Source organism: Microcaecilia unicolor, chromosome 4 (genome assembly GCF_901765095.1).
Source record: "Microcaecilia unicolor chromosome 4, aMicUni1.1, whole genome shotgun sequence".
Taxonomy (NCBI): Eukaryota; Metazoa; Chordata; class Amphibia; order Gymnophiona; family Siphonopidae; genus Microcaecilia; species Microcaecilia unicolor.
Window position 1 is genome coordinate 322618103 of NC_044034.1, and position 24701 is coordinate 322642803.

General features: G+C 44.3%; 1 protein-coding gene across 1 annotated transcript in view; it reads left to right on the top strand.

The window, feature by feature from the left end:
• Positions 1–659: 659 nt before the first annotated feature.
• LOC115469368 (G protein-coupled receptor kinase 5-like) overlaps positions 660–24701 on the top strand; it is a 217143-nt gene continuing 193101 nt past the window's right edge. Inside the window, exon 1 of the mRNA XM_030201944.1 lies at positions 660–1318. Coding sequence (XP_030057804.1) covers positions 1267–1318 — 52 coding nt within the window. The 5' untranslated portion in view covers positions 660–1266. The remainder of the gene's footprint in view (positions 1319–24701) is intronic.

Consider the following 24701-nt stretch of genomic DNA (forward strand, 5'->3'; position numbering starts at 1 on the left):
GTAAAGTCTAGTACTGCTACAGGCTGGTGCCTATTTGGTAAACACAAAACATTGCTAGGATATTGGGTAGGGGGGGGGGGAACCCCAAACCCCTGGTACCATTAGATGCTTGGCAAGGCCACTGTGTAATAGCCTTAACGTGTACAAGAACTGCTCACCCAATTTTCCTCAAAAGTAATAATGCAAGTTGAAATTCTGTTGAATTACTTTTAACAATGGATTTTTGTATTATCTACCTGCCCTTGCAAAAATGGGGCTAGAGTGCATGCAATTATTCTTAGTCTTAATGAGGCACTGTTGGTTTCATTGATAGAGCTGTTTTTTTTTTCCCATCTCGCCCTGTTCTTTCTGACACCTCGTCCTTCTACGTTTACTGCCGTCTGTGGCGTTTTCGTTTGAATTGGATAAAGACCTATCAACCTTTATTCTACAGCTCCATCTACGTTTTCAGCACTTGAAGAGCATGTGCAATGTGGTTCACAGGTACTGGTGTGGGCGCTGCCACTATTCCTTGCTTTGCGCTATATATTTTTTTTTAAGGTATACGCTCCCTCCCTTCCGCCCGTTAGACGCGGAAGGTGGGGTTTTGCTCAACAGCACCGCCCGCTTATATAAGGCGACGTGCTCGCAGCATTGGGCCCCACCCCGTGGAACGCGTAGCGCAGAGGTTCCTATCTGGCCTTTTCGATTGGACGTGACAGCTCTGGGGGCTCCGCCTCTTTGGAACGCTGTGTAGTCCAGCTCAGTTTCAGATTGCTACAGTGCTGTATATCCGATTGTGTTATTTCCTGCCGCAGCTGGGGCAGTGAAAGAGGTGATCTGCGGATCTTATTCTTGTTTGGGGGGGGATGGGGGGAGGGGATTACTATTACGCTGCACTCTCCTTGTTAGATCCGCGCGTGGATTATTAGGATTCTGCTCCTTCGTTCACGGCTTGATTGGCATTGGGACTCCCGCCCCCCCCCCCCCCCTCCTGGACGATGGGGTTGATTTTTTTCTCTCAGATACAGAGGCAACTTGTTTTGCTTCGCGGGTTGCTCAACGTGATTCCAGCGCCCGAGGTCTGATCGTCCTACAGGAGCAGTATTGTGTCCCTTTGGGGAGGGGGACTTGCCCAGTGTAATCTTGTTCTTCAGGATCTCGCTAGGGGAAGACTTTGGTTTGGATTTTTTTTTTTCCTTTCTTAACCACCTTGCACAATCGGAGAGTAAACGGAAATAAATCGAGCCCCGTTTTTTTTTTCTACTCGTGCAAACCTGGATCGTTATGGAGCTGGAGAACATTGTAGCAAACACAGTGCTACTGAAAGCCAGAGAAGGTAAGAAAAATAATTATATAGAATCTGAAGTATGATGCTTTTTCGCCGGCCCCTGGGTGATTTGCAATGCATAGACAGCTCTCTGCAGCATTGATTGATACGGTGATTCCAGCCCACAAGGAACTGGGTGAACTTATCTCCGTTTAGTGCTGGAGGCTGAGCCGGCACCAATGACTACATAAAAGCGAATTGTATTCCGTAGGTGTGTGCGATAAAAAGCGAATGGGGATGGGGGTGGCTTGGGTAAATCAGATTTCTGTCTGCAATGATCTTTTGCCGGAAGCGTTTAATAAATAACTCCACACGGTATCCTCCATTAATCAGTGTGAGAGCAAACCAGTCGGGGTAATTTCCATTTTGGGGGGAGGGGGGTCATTAATATGTGAGCACCACATTTGTGCACAATCATATAGTAATGCTTTGCTTATATGTACGTATAGATGGTCCTATATGAAGTCGGTAAATAAGGTGCATTTTCATTATTATTTTGATGTATTGCCTTGTGTATATATGTATATATATATATAAAATTCTAAGTGGATTTATACTTCGCGGTGGGGGTGAATATACACAGTTTTTCAAGTGCAAAAAAAGGATATTGTAAAGGGGAGAGGGGCTGGCTCTGGATTACAGGCCCAATCTGGTAGGGGGAGATAAGCCATTTGTGTCAGTATTATCCTTGGGGTTATATTTGTATGGGGGAAAATGTTTACTTCTTGCTCTTCTTCCTCCCCCCCCCCCCCAAAAAAAAAGAAGCTGGTGTCAAAGCATCAGAACAATGATCGTTGGCGGTGCAGTAAAATCAATATTTATGCTTTTTCCATGTCAGTACGCGGGGAAGCTTGCTGCTGCAAGGATCGGTATAATTCTGTTCAATGTGTGGCTGCATGTAGATATTTACAGACGTTCTGAAGAAATGCTGGCGGCAGTGCAGGAATGGGCCGGGTGGAGCGAGAAATGGGTTTGCCTTCATTCATTTGCTTAATTTTTTTTGTTCACGAAATATCCCTTCTCAATTTTACAGGTGCTTCTGGTATTGTGCTGTTTTCACTGCTAAACTTGCTAAAGTGATCAAAATACTAAACCAGCATAGTATTTTGTTTGCAGTAGTGGGCCTGTTTTCACAGCACTGAAATGGAAGCGGACATGCATAGAATCTTGATGTATGTTTACACTGTACCCTATAAAAAAAAAAAAAAAGCCGTGCAGATGCCAGTGTATCTGCCCAGAATTCTATTTCTGTTCCAGCTGTCACAGAAGGACCAAAGGGGCAGTGAAAAGATGAGGGGTGAAGGGGAAGGTGCATCCCTTTTAAGAGATGAGGAAGCTCATTTTCAAAGCACATAGACTGACAAAGTTACCTATGTAACTTCGTAAGTCTATGTGCTTTGAAAATGAACACCAATGTGTTTCAGCACGTTAGAAGAAAGGAGTCTTTATTTGGAAAAGTAGTGGGTTTTTACCAGTGGAGACTGCCTTGGCTGCAGCATTAAAAATCACTTCAAAATTTGCTGGCTTTCCTTTTGGAGGAGAAAAGTATGGGTGACTGAGGATTCATGTACACTTTAATTTGTCGGGGTGGGGGGGGGGGGGTGGGTAGTTTTTATTCAAACATTAATAAACATATGGGGTATTTGAGAGTAAGAAGGAATTCTTGTGCTCCTCCCCTCTCCTGTACAACTGACAAATGATGCAGAGAAGGGAAGTAGAAATGGGTTCCCTGCATTCCTTTGGGTTGTTAATTGAGAGAGTTTTTAACCAGTTACAGAATTTGACTTGATGACTTTCAGACATTCTTTCAGTCTTACCTTTTGTACAAGGTCCTCTTTCTAAGAGGTTACAGTCTACAGAAATGATCTTCCCTGTTTTATTAGTGGGAGCTAAGTTTTGGGGGGGGGGGGGGGGGACCCAAATAGACATTTACTGTGAGAGCCAGGGCCAGATTTACACATAAGCTTGACAAGCTGCAGCTTAGGAACTCATGTTACAAGGGGCCTCGTGCTTTACGAGCATGAAATACTATTAAACCTAAAATGTATTTTATACTTCAAGGGGGGGGGGGCTTTTAAATATTATAGCTTTGGGGCCACTATATGCATAATTGTAGCCCTGGTGAGAGCCAAGATCATTGTGGACAAAGCAGGCAGCACACAGGTGGGGGTGAGGAGTCTTCTACAATGACACTGCTGTCCTGAGGGGTTCCCTTATGATGCAGTCAGCCTGGCTGCTCAGGTGCATTGAAGTAATTTGTGTAACTAAAATATTCACCTCTACTGCACGCACACATTTTCTCTCTTCCTAAGTCCATCTTCCAGTATATCTTCTCTTATTGTTGCCCAGTTACTCTTCCAATACATTCTCCTCCACCTCCATCCCAGCTAGTCCCATCCCCATCCTTATCAGTCACCATCTTGTCTCCACTTCAACCTCTATAGGATAGCTTTCCCCTCAGTTTTTAAATCCTCTTCTATTTGCCCCTTAGATTTATTAACAGTGCCTCCTCTTGAACAGCTGTTTTGTTTTCTTTGGGCAGCTGAGTAGCTAAAATTTGCTGAGATTCATGTGGTGCTAGATATTCCACACTGCTCTTGGTCTTGTGAGAATAGTGAAGGAGTTTGGGCCACATGTGGTTCAGAGAGCTGAATGGTGGAGATAGAAAACAGAACAGCTGATATGAATGTAGTGGCAGTAGCAAGAGGGGGTCACACTTAGGGTCGATGGGAAGCATTACTGGCCCCTGGCCTTGCAAAGAAGAACACTGATGTAAAGTGTAATGCACATTTTATAGGTTTCCTAAGGACCTTAGAGTGTGGTGGAAGGGGCAATCTTATAGCCAACTCTGGTCTTCTGCTGAATTTACTGCAGTAATGGATACAGAAGGATTGAAAATGTAGAGCACATTCCTCAAGGGCTGAAATAATTTGGTGATAAGTTGCAAATATGTAAAAATAATTTTAATTACTGTTGATCACCACCAGCTCTTTTCAGTTCACAACTTTAATTTTGGGAAAGACTGAGGAGTTCAAGAAGCTTAAGGAATGGTACGAATTAGCCGCAGTTCATATTTTTCAAGGGTGTGCATGGCCAAAAGAAAAGTTTTTGGTTTGTGCTGATTTTAAACCAGTTTTTCCCAGATTTGTTTTTCAGATTTTTCACCTTTTATTCTTTATGCTTGCGTTTGAGTCTGCTAATGCCATTATTAAGCGTGGAAATCAATTGTAGATATGTTAATTAATAGATATGTGTGTAGAGGTGATTTACACAAACTTTACTGTTTTTAGGTACCCAGACAAAGTTTGTGCTTGCAAATGCACACCCCCTAATATTTTGATTGGAGGACAGATGTCTGCACCATGAGACCTATTAGAAGAGACTTACGGCCTTATTTTCAAAAGTGATAGGCGCCCATATTTCTACCCAAATCGGGAGATGGGCGCCCATCTCGGTATAATATCAAGCCCATTTTGGGTGTCTTCAACTGCACTCCGTCGGGGGAATGAACAAAGTTGATGGGGGCGTGTCAGAGGCATAGTGAAGGCGGGACTGGGGCGTGTTTATCGGCCGAGGAGAGATGGGTGCCTTCGGCCGATAATTGAAAACAAAAAGGGACGGGAGAAGCGAGAATTTGGGTCGCTTTTGCTGGACCCTTTTGTTTCACGACCCAAGTCCCAAAAAAGTGCCCCAACTGACCAGATGACCTCCCCTGACTCCCCCAGTGGTCACTAACCCCCTCCCACCACAAAAAAAGAACTTAAAAAACTTTTTTTGATAGCCTGTATGCAAGCCTCAAATGTCATACCCAGCTCCCTGACAGCAGTATGCAGGTCCCTGGAGCAGTTGTTAGTGGGTGCAGTGGTCGTCAGGCAGGCGGACCCAGGCCCATCCCCCCCCACCTGTTCCACTTGTGCTGGTTAATGTTGAGCCCTCCAAACCCCCCCAAAACCCACTGTACCCACATGTAGGTGCCCCCTGAACCCCTTAGGGCTATGGTAATGGTGTAGACTTGTGGGCAGTGGGTTTTGGGGGGCTCAGCACACAAGGGGAAGGGTGCTATGCACCTGGGAGCTATTTTTTTTTTAAATTTTTAAAGTGCCCCCTAGGGTGCCTAGTTGGTGTGCTGGAATGTGAGGGGGACCAGTGCACTACGAATCCTGGCCCCTCCCACGACCCAATACCTTGGATTTGTTTGTTTTTGAGCTGGGCACCTTCAGTTTCCATTATCACTGAAAACCGATAGCGCCCAGCTCAAAACGCCCAAATCCTAGGCATTTGCCCCGCATAACCCGTATTATTGAAAAAAAGATGGGCGCACATCTTTTTTTGAAAATACGGGTTGTCCCGCCCCTTCGCATGGCCGCCCATGGAGATGGGTACCCACTTTTGATTATGCCCCTCTTAAATACCTAAATATGTATATTTTAGTGAGAACGAGATTGGAGGATGGGGACCTCTTCAAATACTTTAAAGCTGTAAATAACATGTTAATGTAGTAACAGAAGGCAGATGAAGACCAGCAAGGTGGCTAGAGTTGTACCTGCCCCTCTGTGCAGAACATCCAGGTTACCTCTTCTGTGCCTTTCTTTAGGATTGTACCTGCTGCTCCGTACAGGTTACATCCCTCTGTCTTTTGGTTTTTTTTTGGATTTCATCCTCTTGCTAAGTAGGAATCCTCTGTATTTATTCCAGCTTTCTTCTAGTCCTTTACAGTTTTCACTTCCAACTGCACTAAGAACTTGTTCCATACATCCAGAAGTATTTTGAGTTACGTGGAGAGTATTTTCAAAGCACTTAGACTTACAAAGTTCCATAGTAACCTATGGAACTTTGCAAGTCTTTGAAAATAGCCCCTACTTAATCTCTCTAGCCTCCAATCCCTATTTTCTTCACACCTACAGAAAACAGATCACTTGACCCATCAGGTTTGCTGAGTTGTTTTTTTGTTTTTTTTTATGTTAAATCTTTTTATTGTAAAAGTCAAACAGACAAATAATCAAACAGTGTTTCCATGGTATTAAACAGGAGATATGATAGAGACATTTAAATATCTCATGGGCATTAATATACAAGAAGCGGACCTTTTTCAAATGAAGAAAAGCTCTGGAATGAGGAGGCATACGATAAAGTTATGAGGAAATAGGCTTAGGAGGAATCTAAGAAAGTATTCATTCACGGAAAGGGTGGAAAGGACTCCCGGTGGAGGTCATGGAGACGAGGACTGTGTCAGAATGTAAGAAAGCGTGGGACAAGCACGTGGGATCCCTTAGGAAAAGGAAGAGTTAGTGGTTTCTGAGGATGGGCAGACTGGATGGGCCATTTGGCCTTTATCTGCTGTCATGTTTCTATATCCAACTAACTAACCCTTCCTATTCTGCCTAATACCCTTTACTCCGTATCAAGGGAAAGGCAATTGTATGTGTCAGAAGAAACCAGGAGCAGTTGAACAAAGAGCCAAGCAGTGAACAAAGCTATCTATAACCATATCTGAGTTAATGTATTAAAACGTAATTTTATTACTGACACAAAGCAAGTACAGTCATGCTTTTCAATACAGTATGAAGTTTGTATTGTATTGTATTTCACCAAGTTTCACAATGGTGAAAGCTAGAAGGATGCTTGGATGCATAGGGAGAGGAATGGTCAGCTGATAAAAGGAGATGATATTGCCTCTGTATAAGTCTTTGGTGAGACCTCTGTAGGGCCGCTGAGAGGGGGGGCAGGGGGGACAAAATTCCCCGGGCCGGGCCTCCAAGGGGGGCCCGGTGCCGCGGTCCCTACTACTACTACTATTTAGCATTTCTATAGCGCTACAAGGCATATGCAGCGCTGCACAAACATAGAAGAAAGACAGTCCCTGCTCAAAAAGCTTACAATCTAATAGAAAAAAAATAAAGTAATCAAATCAATTAATGTGTACAGGAAGGAGGAGAGGAGGGTAGTCCCCTCCACCTGCCCCCCCTCCGTCCACCACCGGGCCAGGCCCCCCTGAATTCAAATCATAGCGCCTCACCTTGACCTCGCTCCGTGTGAAAGAAGCGCAGCAGAGACAGTCTGCAGATCGCCTCCCTGTGTCCCGCCCTCGTCTGACGTAACTTGCGCGAGGGCGGGACACAGGGAGGGAAGGCCCGAAGGGAGACGATCTGTAGACTGCCGCTGCTGCGCTTTTTTCACACGGAGCGGGGTCGAGGTGAGGCGCTGTGATTTGAATTCAGGGGGGCCTGGTGGTGGACGGAGGGGGGCAGGTGGAGGGGACGGTGACAATGATGACTTCGGGGGGGGGGGGGCGGGGGCGGCCTTGCCCCAGGCCCGGCCCAGTCTCTCGGTGGCCCTGGACCTCTGTTGGAATTCTGCCACAGTTCTGGAGACCGCACCTTCAAAAAGATATAAACAGTCTGGAGTTGGTCCAGAGGGCAGCTACTAAAATGATCAGTGGTTTTGTCGTAAGGTGTACGAGTACAGATTTAAAAGATCTAAAATAAATAAATATATAAAACGAAAGAAAGGGGAGATTCAATACAGACATTTAAAAACTTCTGTGGTATAAATGCACAGGAGACTAGCCTCTTTCAGTTGAAAGGAAGCTCTGGAAAGAGAGGGCATAGGATGAAGGTGGCAGGGAGTAATGGAAGGAAATACTTCTTTATGGAAACAGTGGCAGATGTGTGGAATGGCCTCTGGGTGGAGGTTGTGGAGACAAAAACTGTATCTACATAGTAACATAGTAGATGACGGCAGAAAAAGACCTGTACGGTCCATCCAGTCTGTCCAACAAGACAACTCATATGCGCTACTTTTTGTGTATACCCTACTTTGATTTGTACCTGTGCTCTTCAGGGCACAGACCGTATAAGTCTGCCCAGCACTATTCCCGCCTCCCAACCACCAGCCCCGCTTCCCAACCACCGGCTCTGGCACAGACCGTGTAAGTCTGCCCAGCACTATCCCTGCCTCCCACCACCGGCTCTGGCACAGACCGTATAAATCTGCCCAGCACTATCCCTGCCTCCCAACCACCAGCCCCGCCTCCCGATCTCGACTAAGCTCCTGAGGATCCGTTCCTTCTGCACAGGATTCCTTTATGCTTATCCCACGTGTGTTTGAATTCAAGAAAGCACATAGGATCTCTAGGGGAGAGAAAAGCATGGTAGATAGCATGGATAGGCCATATGGTCTTTATCTGCCTTCATTTTAGAAAGTTTTAAGGCAGACCAGTCCAAATGTTATATTCCTTCATTCCTTGGCTTTGCCTTTAATCCCTTGCTCTTCAACACACAGCCGTCTTCTTACTTGCTTCAGTCAATTCTTATACGTCTCCAATTCTCGGACACTTTCAGTGACTGCTCACAATCATCAAGTTCCCTTATCATAAAAAAAAAAACTGGTGGAAATTCCTGTCTGTTCATTTAGGGGTGTTTTTTTTGATCCTACATTGGGATCATAACAGTTCTATACCAGTTTAGGTCTAGGTTTGTCTTTTACCAGATGAGAGTGAGTTATCAGTTTTTCCAGCTCTGAATTGGTGGTTTTGTCTTTGCTGATCCAGAATTTTAAGCCTTATGTTTAAGTGTTTTTTTTTGTTTGTTTGTTTTTTTTGGCCTCAGACTGATCAAATATTGCTCATATCCACTATCAGCAATAGATTATAAATTCAGTTTACCTGCTGGTTTGTGATTTCCACAGTGCCTGATAGTGCCCTTGACCAGAGTTTGCTGCATTCCAGAAAAGAACGCGACGGCGGTCCCGTGTGAGATTTTCATTGTACATAAGTATTACTGTTCCACATTGTCATCTTTGCTCCACTGTTCCTTTGTTCCTGTATTCCTTGCTGTTAAGGATATATCTCAGCTGCTAACCACAGAGCTTGGCTGATTGGAGGATAGCACTGCTTTATCCTGGACAGGTTTTCATCTTCCACCTTTCCTATGTTTGTTTATTGTATTTGATGTCGCCATCTTGGCTAGATGAGCGTTAAAACCTAGTAATGATTTCTGTGCAACATCAATGCTATTTTGTTTTCTAGGTCCCCCGTGTAGCCTGCTAGGAAGACTACTTAAATGTAGAACCAGCAGTCTGCCAAACAGACCCAGCTTCTAGTTAATTGTCATTCACTTTCTTTTTGCCCCACACATTTTCCATAGTTTCTTCTCTCACCATCCCAGTACTCTAGTCAAGGGTGTTATTGTGGACAGTATGTTGAAATCTTTTGTTTTAGTGAATGGTGGTGACCAGAAATCAAACAGTGTTAGGAATTATTAGTAAAAGCAGAGGGTAAAACAAAGGATATCATAAAACCTTTAGTGCTTCCTGCTGCGACTGTACCTTGAGTATTGTTTGCAGTTCTGGTTGCTGCATCTCAAAAAAAGTAGGGTCACCTATCGCTTAAGGACTTCACTCTCCCAATGTAATCACTTTCCTCTCATTTCCTTTTTTACAGTGCAAAATATAAAGATAGCAGATGTAATATCTCAAAACTGACATATTTCAATCACTAAAATAAAAATAATTTTTCTTACCTTTGTTGTGTTGTGGTTTTATTTTTCTGATCATCTTGCTCCCAGTCTCTGGTTCTGCTTCTCTCTGAGAAGCCAAGTTACCCAGTTCCAGGCTAGAGATTTTAGGACAGTCCTGGATTTCTGACCAACCCATCCTGCGTATTATGGGACTTTCGGCACTAATTTCAGTGGGCAGGATCAGGCACTACAAACCCCACGCTGCTTTGGTATTTAAGTTCAAAGCCAGGAGTGGCCAAAATGTCTCCAGCCTGGAACTGGGTAACTTGGCAGCTCTGCTGTCTGTGCTCAGAACTGTTTCTAGTTTTTCCTGTCCATTTGCTATTTCTTTTCCTTTCCTCCTTTCATTTTAACTACCTGCCCATATTTGGTACTAATTTTTCACATTAAACTTTTCTTCTATTTTTCTGCCGCCTCCTCCTCTGATCTATCTAGTTTTCTGTCACTTAACCTACCCTCCATCCATGTGCAGCTGCTCATGGAGAGAAGGGAAGAGATGCTTTTCCTCCCTTCTCTTTTCTTCCACTCCATCCGTTTCCAGCATCTCCCCTCTTCCATTCCCTATGTCAAGCATCTCTTTCTCTCTCTCCGTTCCTGTCTCTGTTCCCTTCTACCTACTCTCACGGGTAGTGCATCTCTCCCTACCTCGTTCTCTCTGCCTGGTCCTCCAAACTTGTGTATCTTTACTGGTGGTGGCAGTGATAAGTTAGGCTGTCTCTGGCCAGCTTAAGGGCCTTCTGTCCACTGCTTCCTACCCACTTGGCAACAGGAAGTTGTGACAGAGGGAAAGCCCATGGGGCCAGCCAGAGGCAGCCTGGCTTAATTGTTACCAGTGAAGATAGCAAATTTGAAGGACTGGGAAGAAAGGAGGTAGGGATAGATGCTGAATCCTCTGGGGAGGGGGAAGGCCGCAAAGTATTAACAGTCCTACAAAAAAGGTATAGCAGAAGTAGAAAAGAGGAGGATAACTAAAATGATTAACAAAATGGAATGACTCACCTGTGTTAGGGTTCTTCACCTTTGATAAGAATTGTCTGAAGGGAAATATGATAGAAGTCTATAAAATCCTGAATGGAGTGGAATGGGTAAACTTAAATTCATTGCTGCTGTTTTTTTTTTTATAAAGTACAAAGACTAATGGGGCATGCCATAAAATAATACCGATTAATACTTTATAATAGATAAAAGGGAGAATTTTTTTCTCTCAACACATAGTTGAACTCTGGAATTAATTGATAAAAGATATGGTAAAAGCAGTTACCTTAGGTGGTATAAAAATAAGAAAAAAGGGTTGGACAAGTTCCTGGAGAAGATAATCACCATTTATCCCTGAAATAAGCAGCATGGAATCTTTCTGCTTCTTGAGATCCAGCCAGCTACTCATAGTAACATAGTAGATGATGGCATAGAAAGACCTGTATGGTCCATCCAGTCTGCCCAACAAGATAAACTCATGTGTTCTACTTTTATATGTATACCTGACCTTGATTTGTATCTGCCATTTTCAGGACACAGACCATAGAAGTCTGCCCACCACTAGCCCTGCCTCCCAACCACTCATGACTTGAATTTTAGCCACTGTTGGAAACAGCATTGAGGGCTTGATGGACCTTTTGATCTGACTCAGAATGGCATTTCTTATGAATGTGAAAGGATGTGGGGCAATGTACAGAGATTCATTGTGAGACAATAGTCAATAAAGACGGAAAAGCAGGGCCATATGTGGGAGAAACAGTCGCTCAGTTGTAGGGCCAATCCTGACCCCAGTACTATTCTTTCTCTCACTCCCAATATGGGGAGAAACCTAAAGATCTAAATACATGTATCCTTTGGCAGAAAGGCAGGAGGGGAGAGGAAATATCTGATTAGACATTTAAATATCTCTGTGGTATAAATGCATAAGAGGTGAGTCTTACAGTGGAAAGGAGGCTCTGGAAAGAGGGGTCAAAGGATGAGGGTGAAAAGGACTAAACTTGAAATAACCTAAGGAATATTTCTTTATAGATAGGGTAATAGACATGTAGAACAGCTTCACAGTGGAGGTGGTGGAGAAAAGAGAAAAGGGCAGTATCTACATTCAAAAAAGCATGGGAGAAGCACAGAGGATCTCTGAGGGAAAGGAAGGGGGGAGGGGGGGTTATAGAGCTTAGTAGTTGGTATGGACGGGCAGACTGCATAAAGCATATGGTCTCTGTCTGCTGTCATTTTCTATTTTTCTTATTAGTACTGCTTTTTCCCATGCTGTCTGCTTTCCAAAAGCTCACAATTAAAACCATTTTATTTCCTGTCTTTGTGCAGCTGGGGTCCTTTGCTAATTTATAGTCCGACTCAGAACAGATTTGCCTCTGTACAGTAAAATGACAAATTGATGTTCACAACCAACAGACAAAGCAATTCTATAAACCTAAAATCTCCACCTAGCACAGAAAAATGAGGAGGCTAACTATGTGCCATACGCTCATGTTTATTTTTAAACTATTGATTTTCCATCTCTGTAGGTGACATTTAACGTTGAAGCTTCAACCTCACCGGGAGGTTTACATTTCATGAGATTTTCTATTTTTTTTCCCCTCGCTGATATACAGTTCACTTCACATCCAAGACTGATGGAATAGTGCAAACTTTTGGCCATTACACTTCTTCATGTATTCTTTCTGTGACAGTAAAAGCATGTTGAAGACATGCCACACCAGCCTGTCCAGGGAGAAAACAGTACTTTAGAAGTGTTTCCTGCCTTTGTGGTACCAATTTTTGTTGTCAGGCTGTATGGTCTGAGGAAAAGCCGCCTGCATCCTTATAACCAGACTGAAAGCCGCCAAACTCCTGTCAAGATTCTGGTTGCTTGCGTCATAATTTATCTATTGGCTTGGTTGGTTTAAATGTAAGTCCTTTATAGGACCAGCTCACCTGTGGAGGGGTGTGTTGACAGATGAACACAACCCTGTGCGTTAACTTTTTGCAGTGGGAGAATATATCTCCCACAAGCAAGACATGTGGAATTCTACTCTCCTCTCAAAGGGGGTCTTTTTTACAAAGGCACACTAGCGTTTTTAACGCGTGCTAATCATTAGCGTGTGCTAAATGCTAGAGATGCCCATTGGATTATCTATTATGATGGTCTCTACTGTTTAGCTTATGTTTATTTTTAGCATTCATTAAAAATGCTAGTGCGCCTTTGTAAAACTTATTTCCCGGTAGAGTAGTCTTGAAGAAAAAATGAATCTTCATGCTGTGATACCTTTGAGGAAGCAGAATTATCCAAAGATACAGATGATCACGCAGATGTGAAGGGACTTGTTTTGGTTCGTCAAAGTTGCTGCACATTCTCAACATCAGGTAATTCTTCTGTTGTGCCAGTTCAAGGGAGCACAGCCTGCAGTATGCTTTTTTATTTATTTACTAGTAAAAAAGGCCCATTTCTGAAAGAAATGAAACGGGCGCTAGCAAGGTTTTCCTCGCAGTTGCAGCTTGGCCTCCTGCCTGCCTCCCTCCCTGTCATGTGAATTCCAGGCCCCCCTCTCTGTCCTCTGAGTTCCAGCTCTCTCTCCCTTGGTCTCTCTTTGGAGTTCCACATCCCTGTGTGTCTGTCCCTCTCTCCTCGGAGTTCCAGGCCCCTTCCCCTCCGAGTTCCATGGCCCCTACCTTCCTCCCTGTCCTCTGCGTTCCAGGACCCCCCTCCCCTTCGAGTTCCAGGACTCCCTCCCTCCCTCTCCTCCCCTGCCCTCCGAGTTCCATGCACACCCTGTCATCAGAGTTCCACACCCACGTGCCTCCCTCCCTCTCTCTCTGCCCTCCGAGTGGAAGCAGGACGTGTGCGGCTGCCTCTCCCCTTTGGAAGTGCCGGCTGTTATTTAAAACTTCTTACCTCGTGGTCCGCCGGCAACAGTGAAGTCGAGCAGGCATGGCACGGCGCTTCACACTGCCTTCGCTTCTGTTTCAGCTCTGCCTCTGGTCCCGCCCTTCTGCAAACAGAAAATGAGGGCAGGACCAGAGGCAGAGCTGAAACAGAAGTGAAGGCAGTGTGAAGCGCTGTGCCTGCTCGACTTCACTGTTGCTGGCGGATCACGAGGTAAGAAGTTTTAAATAACAGCCGGCACTTATGAAGGGGAGGGGCAGCCGCACATCCTGCTTCCACTCGAAGGGCACAGAGAGGGAGGGAGGTGCGGGGCGGTGGAACTAGACTGTAATTGGACAAGTTCATTTTTCAACCCTCATGGTTCTATCCATTCTGGTCTTAAGATTGGATGAGACCGTCCTATTTTTCATCTCCTGCTGTAAAACGTTGAGACTTTTCTAGGATGGTGTGAAGCCAGGGCCCACCTCGCTTTTCCTGGCAGGCCTGAAGTCCAGTGACTATTCTCGGATCACAGGGGTCTGCCTTCTATCCCTAGAAACCATAAGTTTATGCAATAGAAAAATTGTCCAGAGAAGGTGTACTCCAAAATTGGACTATCATTATTACATCCCCTATATCTGCCTTGAACCAGATGCATTAAGCTTTTTGTCAGACATAAATTGGACAAACATCAGGCCCTTTTGACATTTGACTGAACATATCCACTGTAGAATTCAGTCTTAACCTTGGAAATGACAGTAAAAATGCCCAGCCCCAATGGGACAGCTTTTCTGTGAAGATACAGAATGAGGGTGCTGATATTTTGAAAGGCCAGGATAGGGGAGGGGAAACTAGACCTGACATGTAAAATGAATGATTTTTAAGGGTTTTATTTATAACTGCTTCCATAAGCCAAGTTGAGGAGGTCAGACGTCTCTTCTTCTGGCTTGATTTTGAGGTTGGGGAGGAGGTGAGGGGACCAACAGCCTGATATTGGTTCAGGTGGGTGACAGAATGGAGGGTCAAATTTGAGATTGCTGTTCAACCAGAAGTGGGCGTGATGGACCTTTGGCCTGTCCCAGTATGGCAATACTTATGGTTCTAGTTGTGTCTGTGTTGTAGTCTGGCTGTGAAGGAGATCCATGTTCATTCTGGTGCAGCTGATGTTCAGATGGCTCTTCATTCCAGGTTGATGACAGATGTGATGCTTTTGGAGGAGTCAGGCGTCAGCAGAGGCATATTTTTTCTTTCAGCCACTCCTGCACTCACCTGTGAGTTAGGGGCAGGAGGAGATGCATGGGAGTACCTCTTCAGTGGCAGAAAGAGCCCCTCTCTTTCCTGCCCGCTGCCACTGCGCTGGGCTGGTTCAGCCGTTTTTACTAAATGGCCACCAAGACTTCCTGCGGCAGTCTCACGAGAATACCGCTTGCAGTCGCGACGGCACCAGCCCAGAGCAGAAGAAGTGGGTTATTTCCTGCTCCTAAAGAGGCTTCTAGACCACCAGGGCATACTCAGGCCTGTGGAGGGCCCACCATGGCATGGGGTGGGAGGTAGGCAGCGGTGGAGCCAATAAGCCTTTACCACGGGCTGGGGAGGCCACCAGCCAGCCAATCATTTCCTCTCAGAGCACAGATTCTGTGCAAAAATGTTGAATTCTGCACTGCTGCAGAATTTCGGCAACAGTATAGTGAATCCCACTTAAATCACAGGTACTGACAGAAAGTGTGACATTTGGTAATGAGCTGTGGATTACTGCTTCAATTTTAACAAGGCAGTAATGCCAATGCTCATTGATTACTGCATCCCATGGCAATTTTTTTGTGGGATCCCCCTTGTGCGGTCAGTGGCTCTAATGCTCTGCTTTATGCATCGGCCCCTAAGGAAGCTGGGAAAGATCTGATTGACATCTGCAAAACCTCTTAACATTTCTGACTAGGAGATCATCGCAAGCTAGGTCCACCTTCTCTATCTCCTTCATCCATATCAACCCCCTTATCCCCAGTCAACCAATGGAATCTGTATATCCAGTTGTCCCCATCCCCTTCATTCATCTCAACCACAGTCTGACCCATCTGTGCTAATAATAATAGGCAACTCTTTACATAGCTTTCCTTTTAACCATTTCTTCCCCTCCCTGTTGCCATGGAGACATATGCAGAAGAGAGTGCATATAGCAGATGCACGCCCATTATAAGCAAAATTTGTCTCCTGCATATCCATTGTGGTACTCCCGAAAATCTGACTGGCTAGGTGTGCCTCTAGGAGAGGGTTGAGAAGCACTGCATTATGAGACCTCTACAGAACTGATTTCAATGGGTTGAATCGTGGATTACTAATATCACAGTGTAGTAGTAGGATGTAGGCCCAAAACCAGGAGGACTGACCAAAAATGTCTCCCACCTGGAACTGGGTAACTTGGCAGCTCTACAGGAGGGTAGACTATATTTAATTTCTTTTACAGTTTTAATAAAATGCTAGTTCTGATTTTAATGTCTCCCAAAGCATGTTTCAGCTGTAATGCTGCAGAAGCCGGTTTGTAGCCACATCTGGGGTAGGAAGCTTTGGCTGCCTGGGTCAGTGCTGGATTTGAACCGTGCTCTCGGAGAGGGAGGAGGGATGGGAACAGCTGGACACGGCGCATTAGAGGAGAATGAGAACAAGGATTTGAACTTCTAACTCTCAGGTACAGTTTCCTTTGTGAACTTTTAGCCATGTTGGTTGAGGGCAGTTGTCTTATAGGCTGATTTGCATAGGTAAGTAAGTGTCACAGATTTGGTAAATGACTTTGAAAATGCTATGTCTATGTAGCAGTGCGGTGAGAGGGCAGCAATAGGACAAGAGAGGAGACGTAACCTAAACCTAGAGTTGAAATTCTATCATGGGAATCTGAGAGATGAAGGATCGGAGGAATTAAATCTAAAATGGTACATATGTTTGCAGGCCCTGAACTGAAAAGGTTTATAGTGTGGATGAAGCTCAACAGGTGGGGGGTTCAACTTTGACCTGCAAGTCCTAACGTATATGGAAGATAATGCAAATTGTGGCCTGTCAGCCAGGGCCGGTGTTAAACATATTGGGGCCAATGTGGAAATTTGAAAGGGAGCCATAAAACCTACCAACAGGCTGTATCTATTGAACTTTAGGCTGTCTCGGAGCCCCTTGTAGTGTGGTGTCCCTGGGCAGTTGCCCTGTTTGCACAACCCCTAGTGCCAGCTCGTCTGCCTACAACAGTTGGTGTGTTTGTGTATGTGTGGTGCAGGATTTTTTTCTGCAAACCAAATCCCTCTTTTTTTCAGACCAACAGCTAGAGGAACCCACCTGATGAAGGATGCAGCAGGAGATAAAGGATTGATAGCTATTAACAAACCTTTTCCGGAGATGGGAAGGCGGTAGAACTAGAGGATATGAATTGAGGTTGAAGGGGGGCAGACTCAGGAGTAATGTCAGGAAGTAGTTTGTCACAGAGGGGGTGGGTGGTGATGGAGATGAACACGGTAATGGAATTCAAACATGCTTGGGATAAACACAAAGGAATCCTGTTTAGAAGGAATGGATCCACAGAATTTTAGTGGAGATTGGGTGGCAACGCTGGTAATTGGGAAGCAAAACCAGTGCTGGGCAGACTTCTACAGTCTACGCCCTGATCGTGACTGAATAGATATGGATGGGCTTGAGTGTAAATTTTAAGGGGCTTCGACGTTAGCGTCAGAACTTTTAGTACAAGAAGAGTGCTGGGCAGACTTCTACGCTCTGTGCCCTGAGAATGGCAAGGATAAATCAAACTCAGGTATACATATAAAGAAACTCATTTTACATGGTATGTGATAATCTTGTTGGTCAGACTGGATGGACCTTATATCCGTCATTTACTTTGTTACCTCTTTCTGTGGCTTTCCCCAGACTTAGCAGCTTGTGTTTGTTATTGACAGGTATTCTGTGTTTGTTTTACAGATTTATGAGTTGTGGATATTTTACCATGTGGTTCGTGGGTTGCTCTCTCTTTGAGTAACAGCTTTGCTTTGCTTGGGAACAGCTTTATTTCTTGCACAGGTCTTTGCATCCGTAGAAGCGTAGGAAATTGTTTTCACTGGAAGCAAATGCTGGCACTTTTTCCCCCACCTTTTAAAGGAGAACTGACTTTTTTTTTTTCCAAGTGCCAGAGGTAAGGTTGCCAACAGGCTTTGTGTTTTTCAAGATAGGTAGATATTTTTCTTTTGGGAAGAGTGGTCTAACACAATGGTTCTCAACCCAGTCCCCGGGGCACACCCAGTCACTCAGGTTTTCAGGATATCCACAGTGAATATGCTTGAGATAGATATGCATACCAAGGAAGCAATGCATATCTATCTCATTATGGATATCCTGAGAATCTGACTGACTGGTACCCTGAGGGCTGGGCTGAGAACCACTGGTCTAAGAAGTGAACATTGTAACACCAAGGTTTTGGGTTTATCCCCAGTGCATGCAGGGACCTGTAGTATTGTTTTCCCCACTTCATTACCTAAGAAAAGCAGAACTACAAGTCCCTGAAGGCAGTGAGGTACAGCCAAGGCTGGTTTAGCCTGTCCTCAAAGTTAGGGGCCAGTTAGTAAATTTCACCCAATGAGATCTGCGCACTCTTCAGTCTGCATTTGTGTGCAGTGTGAGAATAGCTGCAGGGACCTTGTGTGTAGAGTAGAATAGGCTAACGTGTTTTAAATTTTTGTGCTGCAGTAAATCATTTTTTTATTAGTGTACTTTTCCAAAGGAAAATTAATTTTGATATATCTGCCTGTGCATCCCTAATGATGTTTTGAACAAATTTTTACATAAAATGTGCAGATCGGAGCTGAGTTGTCCAGGTTGGGACATGCTCAGTTCTGGTGATATTTTTTTAAAAGGCTTTGCTAATACAGAAATTATTTGAAATTTGAAAAACAAAAACCCCAAAACCTGCAGAACTGCGCATCTATTAGCCAGCCCATATAGGGGGAGCAGCCATTTTAGAATTATACATGCGGATAAAGTGAGTGGCACGAGCACAACACTTCTTCGTGGAAGTGATGATTTCACTACGTACAAGTGGATCTGCCCCATTTTACAAACTTAGATATGTATGTGCTGCCAGCTAATAGTGAGGCCACAATTTTTATTTTGTTTCATTTTGGAAGTGGAAACAGGAGATTTAGGAGAATTACTTAATTCCTCATGTAATGACAAAATGAGCAGTTTTTTAAAAATCCGTGCACGGCTGAGCTCCTGTGAAACCCAGCAGAGAGGCTTTTCCCTGTAGATGGTGTATTCCATTTGTGACATGTGGAATACACATGAAAATTTTGCACTGTCCATGTCCTACCCAGCCATGCCTGTTAATCTCTGCATGGTGTGGCTCGCCATGTGTGAAAATAGCAGCTTTCTAAAATTGTGATCTACGCATGTAAAAGCTGTTTACATGTGGAGATGTTTTTAAAATAGAGACCTTGGTGTCCTATCTGTACCACATATTCTGAAATGGCGTTTTTTTTTTTTTGATTGATGCATCTATAGGCATGAATGGCCTTGAAATCCTATTGATTAAGGATCAAATCGATGCCTTCATTATCCCTCCCAGTAGACCATTGAAAGAGCAGTAGCAGTGCTTCAGTTTGTTTGGACCCCTGTTCTCATAAAATGTGACCCTTCTTGTAGGAGGAGGCCAGGGACTGGTGTCTGCATTTATAACTGGTTCCCTTCTCTCTTTCCCCTAGCGCTGATTGTGGCACCTCCAGCCGTCTCTTCCCCCTCTAGTACTAGAGCCAAACTTAAGATGTCTTTCTCTTATTGCAGACCTGATCAGCACAGGCGTGGAGATGGGCTAGTTTGGGGGTGCATGTGTGTTTGAACACCTGGGAGAGGGCAAGGGTGGGGATGGAATAGGAGGAATAATGCTGGAACTAGAGGCGGGGGCCCCTTCTTTCCAGCCCCATCTTTATCTTTCCAAGATCCCAGAACTTTCCTCTGGTCTCCTTGGTCCTTCTTCGCTCTTCTTCCTTCCTCTCCCCATTCAAATCCTTCTTTCTCCTGTCCCTTCTTCATCTTCACCTTTCAAGATCTCTCTTCCCATCCCCAAGACACTTCATTTATAAGAATTGCAAAAAAACACAAAACGATCCTCAGACACGCAACCATTTTTATTGTGCAAATTTATACAGGTTTGTTAAATGAATTTCAGCAACTTTGCCATAGAATCTTCTCAGCTATTGTGGAGAAACTGGGAGCTGTGCGCTAAGGGGGCACTTATAACTGGCACCCTCATTTGGGTGCTCCAGAGGTGCATGGTAGGAGTGTATCCTGGTATCGTTGCAACTAACATTTATGTGCCCAAACGTAGGCCAGCCATAGGGCTGGCACAAATGGAAGCGCCTAAATGCGGCAGGTACCCTTGTAACTTACAATATTCTGTAAGTTACATGTGAAAGTGGGAGTCCCCCCATCTGTCCCACCCATGGTCGGACCTATGTGTGCCCCTTGCAGATACATACTATGTAAGCTAAGTGGGTAGGCATATAAACCTTTTTGGTGGTGGTGGGGGACATTACCCCCTCATGCTTTTGGCTTGATTGGTTCTGGAATTGCGGTTTCTGCTTATTAATCTCCCAGTCTGTGCATTTGATTGGACTTTTGTCTCATGATGGGGGTATGTTAAAAAGAGCTGGGAGCAGACAAGACAGAATGATTCCAGTCTGAGATCAAAGCCATTCCAGAGGGATGCTGTAAGAAATTTGTCTTAATTAAATCCCTAGTGCTCTTAAAGAAAAGAATCTTTCATTTCCCCCAGTGACCTTACTCGTGAATTAGCAGCAGAGATGACACTGAACCTTAATGTTAGAGCTGTACCAAATAGCATATGTTACTATTCGTCTGAATATGAATAATGAAAAATATTATTAACCCAATATGAATAATGGGTGTTGAGCTTTAACATAAATGGTAAAAGAAGCAACATGAAATCAGAGATCAAGTGTTTATTTCAGTAGGTTTTAGCACAGTAGAACCCTGGATTATTCATATTCAAATTTAAATCACTATTCGGCCAAATACGAATAACGTATTCTGGTCACTATTTGAGGCTGAATCAAATTGGATGTGAATATTTGGATAGAACCCTACTTGCTGTACCCCTTGCCTTTCACCCTTGCTAAGGAGTTTTGCAGTGACTCGTTTGTGTTTTGTAGGGAGTTGGGGTGGCCCCTAGCTGCTTCTTATGTAGTCATGGTATGTGCATAAAAGAATGGGGAATGCACATTTGTTTTATTTTGAAATCTGATATTTTCATAGGGATTCCTTCTTTGCCACTCAGCTGAGCCCTGCCAAGCATGCCCTCAGAAATGTCAAAGGCAGGGGATATCTGTGGCGGAGAGGATGTTTGTCTCTTTCCTTTCCCTCTACTGTCTGTTCATATGTACTATGGCAAGAGATAATACATTTTTGTCACTTGGTTGTACTTTCAGGTTCTTTTTCTCATAATTCTTTTTATTGGATTGTAAAATAGGCATTTCAGAAATTGAATATCAGTTACAATTCTGACAGAAACAAAGTGTGTTAAACTGAGCCAGTTAGGTCCTAAAATTGTTCCAATGGTCCTCATACTACTACTACTACTATTTATCATTTCTATAGCGCTACAAGGCATACGCAGCGCTGTACACCATACACAAAAAGAAAGTCCCTGCTCAAAGAGCTTACAATCTAGATACGATTGGAAATGATCAGTATACTGGCTGCTTCATTTAACTGGTAGTGTAGCTAGACCTGACGTGGGTGGGCCCACAGTTAACTTGGGTGGACATTAAGCATCTTTATTCTCCCTCCCTCCCTCCCTCCACCCTACCCCACCCCAGGACAGGTCTGGCATATGTCTCTTCCCCCCCCCATCCATGTGTGTCTGGTATCTCTCCCTTGCACTTCAAATGTGCATGTTTTTTCACTGGTAGCCATGAAGCTAGACTGTCTCTGGTCATCCTGGGGGCTTTTCCTCTGCTACGTCCCATGCACATGGCAACAGGAAATTGCATAAAAAAAAATTGGGTTGCGACAGGCCCCTGGGCTAGCCAGAGGCAAGATTCCTAACCCACCGGGGGGGGGGGGGGGGGGGGGGGGGGGGGGTGAGGATGAGGAAGAGATGCCAGACCTGTGGGTGTGGGAAGGGAGAGGCACCTGAGGAAAAAGGCAGCATTTGATTGACTGCCAGACTGGGTAGGCCTGTAGCTACGCCCCTGATTTAAACACCCCTAGTTTGTGTCTAGTTACTCTCCCATATGTGGGGACATTGACTATGAAATAAAGTTCGTTCTCGTTATTCACCTATTTGTTGTTTTGCTTATTCTAGGAGGTGCAAATAGAGGCAGCTATTTGTGGTACTGTTCATATTCGCGGACATTCGCCTTTCACTTTTGTGTTTTTGGCATTTGCTTGCTTACTTCTGGAAACTGCTACCAAGCATCCTAGAGCAGCCAGGAGGAATATTTTTCTTTACAATACACTGTTTCTCTGGTTTTTGTGTTGTCCAAAGCAGGAACCAAACCCTGTATTTCCTATAGGGATGCGTATTTACTTTTCACAGTTTTGAGGAAAAATTGGTCTAGCTGGAACCTAACCCCTATTTCCCATAAGTACATTTTTTTGGTATTTCTGAATTCATGGTTTGGGATGTTTTTGGGGAACCATACCATCACAAATAACAAGAACGGACTGTATGAGGTTTATATTTAATTTATACACAGACTAAAGAACATATAAAGATTCAAATGGTCCTTTACCCCCCCCCCCCCCCCCCCCCCGGTCTGCCCAGTTGAGGGTCATCTATTTTGGGAAGATGCCCATATGCTTCTCATTCTACCTACGTCTTTTTTTTTTTTTTTTTTTTTTAATTTATCTGACATTAATCAACATTTTTTTTTCTAACATTGTCCTTGTTTAGCCCAAGAATACTGCAAATCTGCCACAGGGATGGCCTTCTCCTTCTCTGCTGATAGGCCATTTCAAGTCTTTCCAAAAACCAGTGCTTAAACAACCCTGATCCTCAACTGCAATCTGTTTGGGTTCTTCAGCATATCCACACTGAATATGTATGTGTAGACTGTATTCAAATGAATCTCATGCATTTTTAATGTCCTACTTGTTTATAAACCAACTCTATATAAATGTGATTTTCTTTTAGAAAAAATGAGTCTAGCAGTTTTGTGAATGGGGGGGGGGGGGGGAGGAGTTTGTTTATATCGATGGCCCACTAGGGGGATACTCAACACCTCTCTTCTGAGTCGGTCCTCTTAGAGGTGCAGGGGCTTGCAGGCCAGCAATATACAATAGCTGCCATCTCATGAGCTACTGTGCCTTTAAGAGGGCAGACTTGGAGGGGACATACTGTTACTAGAATTTGTCAATTGAATGGGGGAGGGAGGCTTGCTGTGATCGTGACAGGAGCCTGGAGCTGCACAGGCTGCAGCATCAAGGTAGGAGGGGTGGAGGAGGAAGAGAGACATTGAGGAGATGGGAGGGGCTGGGGACAGGATCCTCATGCTCAAGCTGATTGTAAGTGGTGGTCCACTCTGGTGAATCTGTGCTGCTTATACCTGTTTATGTTTCAATTATTTTTATTCAAAAATTAAAGAAGAAAAGTTAGCATCATGTATGAACGTCTGATATTTCCCCCCCATGTGGCTAAACTTAACACATAGTACTTCTACCCCAACAAATAGGACTTAACCTTCCCTCCCATTCCCTTCCCTTCCCCTCCCACTCCCCACCCCCTTGTTTCCCTTGCTATGGCATCAAATAAACATAATAACGCAGCGTACAGGGCAATATCTAGAAGTTTAACTGTCTACTCCTGGCAGTTGGAGTCAGAGTATTCCAAAATGGAGTCCAAGTGAGTTGGAAACGCACTCCAGTCTTCGTTTTAAAGTCTGTAATTCCCATCCTCTCTACCCGCAGTAACGTTGTTATATGCACACGCCACTGCGATACTGTAGGGTAGTTGTATGTTAGCCATTCTGAGAGTATTGCTTGTTTGGCCACTACAGTAGCTTTGCGTACAAAAGTGGTAAATCCTGATGGGACAGGGTGTATGAGAACAGGATGGCCCAGGAGCAGTGCCGAGTCATACTTCCAGCCCGCCTTCCACATCTCAGAAACATATTGTACTAGCTCCTTCCAAAATTGGACTATGCCCTTGCAGGACCAAAACATGTGCCCGAGGGTGGCCCCCGGATCCCTGCATTTGAGGCACTTTCCCCAAGGCGAGAGTCCCATGTGAAAGGCTGTTCTGGGAGAAATGTAGAGTCGAAGAGCAAATTTGTATTGTGCTTATACCTGTTAAAAAAAAAAAAATTGTTTTAGTATGGAGTAGAATTAGATCACAGTGTTAAGGTTGCAGCTTTTTCTGAGGTAACTGATTAAAAAAAAAAAGGAAAAAAGATCACTTTTTTTTTTACCCCCCCCCCCCCCCCCACCGTGGTATTAAAATGATTTTAAATTTTTCTCTTCAAATGTTAAAAGAAACCTTGCAGAATGTCTTGGCTGCAGTTGTTTCCATGGGCAGTTGGCAAAGAGTTAAACTCCTCTCCTCTCGCTTCTTGCATGGGGATTACAAAATGTTACTTTTAAGTGGTTAGTTTGAAATTTCAGCAAGCTGTTGGGAGGTTGCCAGACTGAGTAGAGAGTAGCTATTTCTGTGTGACCCACTGGCCACTGACATGCGTCTCTTGTGCCTCTAGATAAGGGCAAAATTGTGTGCATATGTGTTTTTTTTCCCCAGTACTTTAGAGCATCAAAGGAGTATGCTAGAGTAGAAGAATTTGATTATATTGGGGTGTAAATTAGAAAACCCAAAAGTGGATTGGAGGCTACTGATGACCTGGATTTCACAGTATAGTTTGTGACTGGTAGTCCTTTGGCAATCAGTACCCTCTTGCAGGTTCTCCCTCCTTTACGTTGCTAACTTCTATCAGACTAGGAGAATAAATCCTAAATAAAGAGATGCATGTCAATGGCCAGTGGGTCACAGACAAAATAACTACTCGCT